This window comes from Gymnogyps californianus, unplaced genomic scaffold, assembly GCF_018139145.2.
Source record: "Gymnogyps californianus isolate 813 unplaced genomic scaffold, ASM1813914v2 HiC_scaffold_45, whole genome shotgun sequence".
Lineage (NCBI taxonomy): Eukaryota > Metazoa > Chordata > Aves > Accipitriformes > Cathartidae > Gymnogyps > Gymnogyps californianus.
Genome location: NW_026114345.1, coordinates 105,724 through 115,520, shown reverse-complemented (window position 1 = coordinate 115,520; position 9,797 = coordinate 105,724). Strand labels below are relative to the sequence as shown.

Below are 9,797 nucleotides of genomic sequence, written 5' to 3'. Positions count from 1 at the left end.
AGTCAACTTGACCACCTTGTAGAACTAAATAACTAAGAACTGAAGCAAACTTATATGGTATCAGGCTCAATGGGATAGGATTCATCTCACACCTCAGCCAATGGAAAATGAAGCATTCAGCCAAGTTAAAAAAGAAAGTCTGAAGAACTACGTCAAAAAGGAAACATATTGGGATCAACTGCTCTCAGCAGCTGTCTAACCCTCTTCATTTACTAGAAGAGCGCATATAAAAGTTGCTAAGGTCAGGTGATATCAGTCATACCTAGAATGAATATTTTAAAGAACCATTCAAATAAAATTTTTTTTTTTTTTAAAAATATGCATATTTCACTATGATTCCTTTTCACTACGTTCTTTAATCTCAACATCCTTTGGTAGCATTTTGATCTTCTAACTCCCAGAAAGAATGTCAGACTACTTATCTACTCAGGAAATACAACAGGAGAGAAAAGAGACAGTGATCGATAAAGAAAAATAATCAACTTTTTATTAGCACTTCAACAATTACCTGGTGTTCCATGGTAAAGCACAGTTTTAAAGATAACACTGGCACCTCCGAACCAACATAACTGTATGATTTTTTTTCCAAATATAAAGGAAAAAATTCCCCCCCTTTTGTTTTTTTTAAAGAAAAGCTAAGTCTTATATTAGCTACTTATAAGCAGAGACATGTTGCATGCTGCAGTTAGATACTTCAAGTTTGACAAGACAAAAATTAACGTTTTAGGATGTTAAATCCTTTCAAATCCCTTTTTTGCTTAGTTGTGAGGGAGAGAGATAAAGGATCATTTCCTAGTCTTTCCCCTTCTCCCATTTCCCTCTTAATTTTTTGCAGACCTAAAAGAAAAGTTGAATACAATGAAATCAAGAGGCCACACGTGCTACATTCAAACATAGCTACTACGATGTTTTAATTTAAAATTTAATTACAAGTATTTTCCTGCAGTGTGCAACATATTAATGCTTATGTGATAATTTTTATTTCAAATTATATAAAAGAGATTTGCAATAAGAGTAGCTTCTTTCATACACTGTTACATTTCTTAATGCATTACCTGCTCAAAGTCTGGGTTTTAAGTGATCTTCACATAAAAACAGAGGTAGCTAAGTGGAAATACTATATTTTATATGAGGTCTCAATACATGGTGTAATAAAAAAAAAGTTTGTTCTATCAATCAAGATGGATTAATTTCAAGACTTACTTCATAGTAGTTTGTCTTACCCAGATATGAATGCTTTCTAACACAAGTACAGCTATTTCTATTTAGCCTTTGTCACCATGGACAGTTGCTACATCATTATGGAAACATGATAAATTCATTTTATTAGGCAAATATTTGAGTTCCACTCAAGTACACTTAAAAACAAAACAGCAATCTATGTTATAATTTAATTTAATTCTTTACTGAACTTATTATTGGAATTTAACAGTGCTTTTAATTATATTAGGGAGAAGTCAAATAATCAAACCACTGGATTTTAAGTTTGGTATGTTTCTGTGCTGTCCAAACAATAGCTTATTTATTTAGAAAAATTCTAATAAACTCCAGCATCTTAAATATGTTCAAAAGTGCCTTTTCCAGCATCACAAAAATGTTAATTCAGAAAGCATCACTAAATTTTTAAGTAGCAAATACAGTTAAAAGTCTAAGTGAACAAAAACTGAAACACTGTGGTCCAAATTCTGTGAACAGGTATGCAAGATGTTCTGTGCAGAACTGGACCATATTTTTCCTCAGACATTTAAAAAGGCAACAACTGGAAAATATGGAGAATGTAGCAGCTGCTGAACAGTTAAGCAGTGCAAGTAAATGTACATTTCCTTGTCAGTCTTGAAGATCACTTGGTAGGTCCCTGAAATCCTGTGTTTTGTTTTACACAATGTAAGTGGACACTACAAAAAAAGTGGAACTGTATTTTAAAGAAAAATAACTTTCCTAAAGTGTTCCTGATTCACAGCATCCATACAATCCACAAAAGAAACAGTTCAATTTTTTTTTTTTTTTTTTTTAAAGAGAGATTTAACAGAATATTATGTTTAGGATCTCAAATCATGTAAGCATCTGTTTGCAATTCTGCTTTAAATTTTGATGAAGTAAATAGTTATTTTTGTCCATACTGGCCAAAGAACAGCTTTGATAAGACAGAATACAATTTTGGCACAGTAATTTTTAGTGAATTTCCACGCCAGAAGTACAGACAGTTAGGAGGAGGAAGCCAATAACTACTTAAAGATGACAAAGAGTAATTACTTCCTGCTTCTAACAGCTCAACATTAACCTTAAAAAGCACATTTTCATTCTTTAATGCATTGCCTCATGGGAGATTTAGTTTGAAGGGCTAATGTACCCATCCTTTCGTAAAGGCCTACATCCCTGACTGAACTACATCTCCTAGGAGTCAATGCAGTCTTCTCCAAATGCTGGCTGCATTACGACAGCAAGAGATTCTTCTAACTCCTGCTTTCCATTACCTCTGTGACAAAACTGTAGTCGCAATCATGAGTGGAATATAAATCAGTATTTAGCTTTGATATGATTCCCTGACTTTGGCCTGTAGGGCATCACAAGTCGTCTTAGCATCTCCCAACAACATGGCAGTATTGGGTTTGTAGAAGATTGGATTGTCCACAGCTGCATAACCAACTCCCAAAGATCTCTTCATTACAATGACCTGCATATAAAGAGTTCATGTTTGACACAGTAAAAACCAACCATCATTCCCCCTCAAATGAAGACGACACAAAAACAACCTCTACAAGTGAAGGGAGAGGAAGAGAGATCCCTGGCCAAAATAGGGTGCTCACTGCTACAAAACTGTATTTCAAATTTTAATATACCAGATAAATTGAAATCTGGACCAGTTTCAGAAACATGTTATTGTTAAACACAATATTATGTGTCAGATGAAGTGACTGTGGACACTACATCTATTCATATGCTTTTACTTTATTCCATGTAATAAAGTCAAAGCAAGATGGGCACTGATGATTATAACATAGGTTTTTGAGGCTTTTTCATTTTTAAACTATTTTAAGAACCCAATTCCCTGTCAACACCACAGTTCAGATGAGCATTCACATCAATACTTGGTGCAACACTCTCTGGTACTTCTCCAGACTATTACTCTGTATTACTTCATACACGGGATTTAAAAAACAAACAAACAAAAACCCCCAAAAAACCCACAAAACAAAACAAAAAAAACAACCAAAAAAACACCACACACCAAAAAAAAACCTAAAATAAATTTCAGCCAGTTTTAGCCATTAAATGTCAAATTAGTTAACCACTGCACCTTCAGGAGAGAAACTGTGAAGCTGTACCAACTTTAAATATGTAAATGTTTATTTCTCAAACTGCAACACATAGCTATGGACAAAACACTGATTAATCTATGTGCCTATGACACTGAGTACTTGAATGGTTCAGTATAACAACACTGAACTCAAAAAAAAAAGTTTTTTCACAAAGGGCGCAAAGGAATAGTTAACCTGTAGAAGAACTGAGGCTAAGACTGGGTTCAGAACAAGAGATCAAAGATTTCACATCAAGGAAACGATGTGAGCAGAACATCATTTGTTCTAATCACATTTTTTGAGCAGAAGTACTTTCACTGGTCTTTTCGACTGCAGTCACCATTAGCCTCACTAAAGCACTTGCTGATGATTATAAAATCATGAACACTGCATCACACTTGCAGAGCACTGACTGTTTTGTTGAACACCTTGCAGAAAAGCTTCTCATGGAAGCCAGAAGAGTAAGATAATCTTGTTAGCTTCTCCTATAAACCATGTTTTTAAAAGCATGCTATCTATAGGTAGGTGCTAACACAACCCTGTTAATCTCACCTGTTTGGACTTCCAGACCTCAAGAACTGGCATTCCAGCTATGATAGAGTTTGGATCTTCCTGAGCTGCTGAATTAACTGTATCATTTGCACCAATTACAAGGACCAAGTCAGTTTCTGCAGCAAGAGAAAGAAAATAAAACTGATGAAAAATTATCTGAAACCTGAACACTGAGGCTGATGTACATTTGTGTGTTAAATCTGATCTTTAGAGGCAGAAGAACCCCTTACAGTAAGCACTCTACAAACATTTATGGGGACTTCATTCACAAATATTTTACAAACTTATCAAGGCAAGTTATACATGAGAGTCCAAGTGTGCTACCAACTACCCCCAGCAAACTGCAAGCATCTAGAACCCCATTTCAAGGGGCTCATTAGTCCACTCTGCCACACAAAGTTAAATCCTTTGATATTTAAATGTGGTTTCATACACACATAGTATCAGCACTTTCAAATCTCTCTATGCCTGGCTTTTCCTTTGAATATTCTTTAGAAAAACCTTTTACTAGAAACTTTCTTATTTTTAAATAGAGATGTAGGAAAGCAAGATGTTGTATGTACATTGCTATACTGGTTTGCAAGATATAACAGGGTCAAATCATCCACAGCACCTGACCTAAAGAAATAACAGTAGTTTTCCTGTATGGAGCAGTAACAGTGATTTAAAAAAAAAAAAAAAAAAAAAAAAAAAAAAAAAAAAAGACACAGCATTTATAATTTATTTCACAGCTACAAGCAATTTAAAAAGTTCTCTTGGTTCTGGAGAAAACAAGTTTCACAGGCCTATTTATCCCTCTCCCTTCAATACCTACTCTTTTCTGTACTCCTGCATCCAATATTTCCCTTTGCTTTAACCTGTCTGTACTCTCTGCTTCTCAGTTTTCTGCTTCTGAGTCAGGCCATTTCTTGTATTCCTCTGTGCTCACTTGCCATCGGCTGGGAGAGCACTCAGATTGCAAGAGAAAGACCTCTGCTCCTCTACAGTGGTATCACAACAGGCACAAAGAGAACCTGAATGGCCTAAGATTTTCTATTTTTAAAATCCTTGTGTGATGTAAAAACAGAAGAATCAAATAGAAATTGACAAGATCAAATCCAATCTACTAGAAACTTATAGCTCGCATGCTAACCTGGGAAGTCTTCATTGATCTCATCCATTTCCAGTACAATATCGTAGGGAACACCAGCTTCTGCTAGGAGTACATTCAGCTGACCAGGCATACGGCCAGCCACAGGGTGAATACCAAACCTAACAGGAAAAATTCCAACCCCGTTAATAAGTACTGACCACTCTGTTTTATATAACAAAATTACCACCTGTGACCTACAAGACCGAGAAGTTCTTTAAATATAAGCACACATGCAAATTAATAAAAAGAAATGGTTAAATCTTAACAATATTGTAAGTACTTTTCCAGTGTTACAGGGAACTGAGTGGGTGAGAAAGGGAACAAGGCCCATAGATTTGACTCTTCACCTGGAGAGCAGCTGCTTCTTTTCTGGAAAGTTAAAAGTATGACTAACACAACAGGTATGCAAAAGAATATGCTCAATTCTCAGTAAAACTAAAAAAGCTAGGAGTACATTTTCAATCCTTCCATCATAAGAAGACTCTTTCAGAAAGCTGTCGCACCTGCAAAGCGGCTTTGGAGAGCCTACTGCATTAAAAAATGCCAAGGACACTTCTAGTGACAACACGGAAAGAACTAGTAGCCAGAAATGCCCAGAAACACATCACTGCAGGATGGACCAACAGAGTAAATTTTCTCCCAGCAAAAGCTTATACCAACAGGCTCAGTGGGTTTTCTTCAATTACTTTTTAAAGTAATAGGACTATTTTACCATTCTGTCTGGCTACAATCATCAGCCCGAGCCGCATCACGCACAGCAAGCATTCACATCCACCTTCCAAGCAGTACCATATTTAAAACCTTGTGACAGATATCTTTGGTTCTTTATGAATAAGCCCGTTTGCTGCAAAACCATCACCCACATTAATATGCTTTGCAGGTCCCTTACATCGCTGAAAAGTGAAAGCACCACAGAGTAAGTGAACTGGCTACAATAGAACGCTCTTCATGAAAAGGCCAAAAGTGTGCAGCCTTCCTAAAGCAAAAGCACTCCTAGACCTAGAAATGCACTTGGTAAATGACCTTATTGACTCATGTAACTCTAGAGTATGCATGGTTATCACAGCCTAACACTCCAACAGAAAAATTAGCAGGTGCTCAATTTCAAGTACAAGACAATGCTTTGCTGAATTAGGTTAACATGCCAGTTTCTTCTCATGATTGATCTTAGGAGGGGGGAATAAAAAAAATTAAAAAAAAAATGCAGGGGAGTGAGAAACTAGACAGCTAAGAAGCTATACCAGTTAGTTTAAGCATAACAACTTAAGAAATGTTTTCAGAACAGCTCAAAACCAACTTATAGAAAATACACTGCTTATGAGTTACTAAAAATTCAGACAAACACACAGGGTGTCAGAAGGGGGGTGTTAAGGCATGAGTGCAGGTCTGTAACACTAAAAACCTAACAAAATTCAGAACAGAAATGTTAAACTGGTTTAGCCACAAGTCCCAAAGATGTATTTTGGTTAGAAGCAAATCTATTTCTTGTGGGCAGATTGTACTCTTCTGCTCATCTACTGGCCCTGAATAAACTAGGCAGATCATGCCTGCTGTCCTATGCGTTTTCCGTCTTTCCAGCTCTGGAGCTATCACCAAATGTAATGCTGACTCAAGCACACCAGAAACGCCTCAGATGAATGTTGTATAGGGCTGAATCTAAATGTTTAATAAGGAAGTCTACATGTATTTTGGAATAGACAGAAAATACCCAAGAGAAAACAGTCAATTCTTGGATTTCTGAGCAGAAATCCAAGTGAGTCAAAAATGCAATAAAAAGACTTCAGACAGACTTCTTCAGAAAGGAGGAAAAGACTGATAAGACTGATAAAACAACTTGCCATGAAAGAGGGATCATCACATATTTTTATTTTCAACTACACTGCGACGGAAGTGGACCATCAGTGATGTGTTATCCACAAGTCACAGTCCAATCAATACAGATCACTTGTGAATCACTTGGTCAGTCACCAAGGCGAGCTGCTCCGGAGCCAGCCCAATCCGTAGTGGAGTGATGGATCTTGGTGTACAGGGGGGTTTCCTGAGGCAGGGAAACGCCAGGGCAGCAGAGACACCCGCCAGGAGCTGGCAGCTCATGCGAGAGACGCCGAGGAGGCCTGGGCATTGCCAGAGCAACCGCGGCCACCCCCACACCTATAAAAAGCAGCCTAGGGAGCGCTAGCGACCAGGAGCGCTGCGAACAGAGTGTGGCACGGCAGTTTGCGCAGAAGGGTGTGCAGGAAGGGCATCGTCACCCTACCAGTTCAATTGGTGGTCATCACCCTCCCAGAAGGAGCTTCGCTATGGTATCCACCCGGCAGAAAGCTACATCCTTTGCACTCACCAGAACAGATGCGGCTACCCAGACAGAGCTCCCACAAAAACAGGCAGCCATCCGGGTCTCAGGCTGCAGGGCGTGCCAGAGCCTTTCACTAGTAATGGATGGCAGTAGTGAGAACAGCTGTGTGAGGTGTGACCAAGTAGATGATCTGCTCAGCTTGGTGGCAGAGCTACGAGAGGAAGTAGAAAGGTTAAGGAGCATCAGGGAGTCTGAAAAAGAGATAGACTGGTGAAACTATGCTCTGCCCTCCCTGAGACAGAAACAGGAACAGCCACCAGAAAAAACACAAGATCAAGGGGATCCTGTATCCTCTCCCCACCAGGCAGAAGGCAGTAGCTTAAAGGAAAGGAGTGAATGGAGGCAAGTCCACACTCGGGGCGGCAGGCGAACCCCCTCCTTGCCTACCTCACCTTCCCAGGTGCCTCTGTACAACAGGTATGAGGCTCTGGACGTGGAAGGCCAGTCAATGGATGATGTGGATGATGGTCCATCTACACCAGAGGTGTTGCCAAGGTCAGAAAGGCCTACCCCCCCATATCATGACCACCTCCATGAGGAAGACAAGACAGGTTATAGTTGTAGGTGACTCCCTTCTGAGGGGAACAGAGGGTCCAATATGCCGGACAGACCCTCCTCTTTGGGAAGCCTGCTGCCTCCCTGGGGCCCGGGTTAAGGACATCACCAGGAAACTTCCTAGCCTGGTACGGCCCTCGGACTATTACCCGTTATTGCTCTTCCATGTGGGTGGCGATGAAGTCGCAATGCGTAGTCCAAGGGCAATCAAAAGAGACTTCAGGGCCTTGGGACGGTTGGTAAGGGAATCTGGAGCACAGGTAATTTTTTCCTCTATCCTTCCAGTTGCGGGCAGTGACATTGGAAGAAACAGACGCACTCAGTCTATTAATACATGGCTCCGTGGCTGGTGTCACCACCAGAATTTTGGGGTTTTCGATAACAGGATGGTCTACACGGCACCAGGCCTGCTGGCATCAGATGGGATTCACCTTTCTCAAAGGGGGAAGAGGGTCTTTGCTCACAAGCTAGTGGGGCTCGTTGACAGAGCTTTAAACTAGACTTGAAGGGGGAGGGGGATAATATCAGGCTCGCCCGTGGCAAGCCAAGGGATGACACGCCACGGTTAGAGGGACGGGGTGCTAGCAAGGGCCCTCAGCCTGTTGCTCTGAGACTTGCTGGGTACATGGGAGCACACTTGAAGTCTTACAGAGAGGAGCCAGGGGCTCCTGAGGTAATAGGAGCTAACAGGGAAACACCAGGGAAATACATCAAAGGAATTAAGGGGTGTTCCTCTAAAAAGGTGACACGGCCAACAGCCCAGCTGAAGTGCCTCCACACCAATGCACGCAGCATGGGCAACAAACAGGAGGAGCTGGAAGCCACTGTGCTGCTAGAAAGCTATGACCTAGTTGCCATTACTGAAACTTGGTGGGATGAATCCCACGACTGGAGTGCTGCTATCGATGGCTACAAGCTGTTCAGAAGGGACAGGCGAGGAAGGAGGGGCAGAGAGGTTGCCCTCTATGTCAAGAAATGGATAGATTGTAAAGAGCTGTCTCTGAAGAATAGCCACGAGCAGGTTGAAAGCTTATGGGTAAGAATTAGAGACCGAGGCAACAAAGGGAACCTTGTGGTTGGTGTCTACTACAGGGCGCCCGATCAAGGGGAGCCTATTGACGAAGCCTTCTTACTCCAGCTACAGGAGGCATCGCGCTCGCAGGCTCTCGTCCTGCTGGGGGACTTCAACCACCCCGACATCTGCTGGAAAAGTAGCACGGCGAGCTGTAGGCAATCCAGGAGACTCCTGGAGTGCATTGAGGATAACTTCTTAAGCCAGGTAATAGACAGCCCTACCCAGAGGGGATGCGATACTGGACCTGATGGTCACCAACGCAAGTGAGCTAATCAGTGACGTCAAGATTGGAGGCGGCCTAGGCTGCAGTGATTGTGCACTGGTGGAGTTCGCAGTCCTGAGGGATATGGGACAGGCGAAGAGTAAAGTCAGGACCCTGAATTTTAGGAAAGCAAGCTTCCAGCTGTTCAAGGAGTTAGTCAATAGGACCCCCTGGGAAACTGCCCTCAGGGACAAGGGAGCAGAACAGAGCTGGCAGATCTTTAAGGACGCTTTCCATAGAGCGCAAGAGCTCTCGATCCCCAGGCGTAAGAAATCAGGAAAGGAAGGCAAGAGACGGGCATGGATGAGTCGAGACCTGCTGGTCAAACTAAAGGGCAAGAAGGAAACGCACAGGCAGAGGAAGCAGGGACAGGTATCCTGGGAAGAGTATAGGGACGCTGCCCGGTTGCGTAGGGATGGGGTCAGGAAGGCCAAGGCGCGGCTGGAGCTGAACTTGGCAAGGGACGCAAAGAATAATAAGAAGGGCTTCTATAGGTATGTCATCCAGAAAAGGAAGGTCAAAGAAAGTGTACCCCCGCTGATGAACACGACTGGCAAACTGGTAAC

At 41.5% G+C, this 9,797-nt stretch overlaps 1 protein-coding gene across 1 annotated transcript in view; it reads right to left on the bottom strand.

The window, feature by feature from the left end:
- Window positions 1-2,027: 2,027 nt before the first annotated feature.
- LOC127028862 (NAD(P) transhydrogenase, mitochondrial-like) overlaps window positions 2,028-9,797 on the bottom strand; it is a 58,541-nt gene continuing 50,771 nt past the window's right edge. The window contains exons 19-21 of the mRNA XM_050914520.1: window positions 4,984-5,102; window positions 3,852-3,967; window positions 2,028-2,674 (exon numbers count right to left, since the gene is read on the bottom strand). Coding sequence (XP_050770477.1) covers window positions 2,525-2,674; window positions 3,852-3,967; window positions 4,984-5,102 — 385 coding nt within the window. The 3' untranslated portion in view covers window positions 2,028-2,524. The remainder of the gene's footprint in view (window positions 2,675-3,851; window positions 3,968-4,983; window positions 5,103-9,797) is intronic.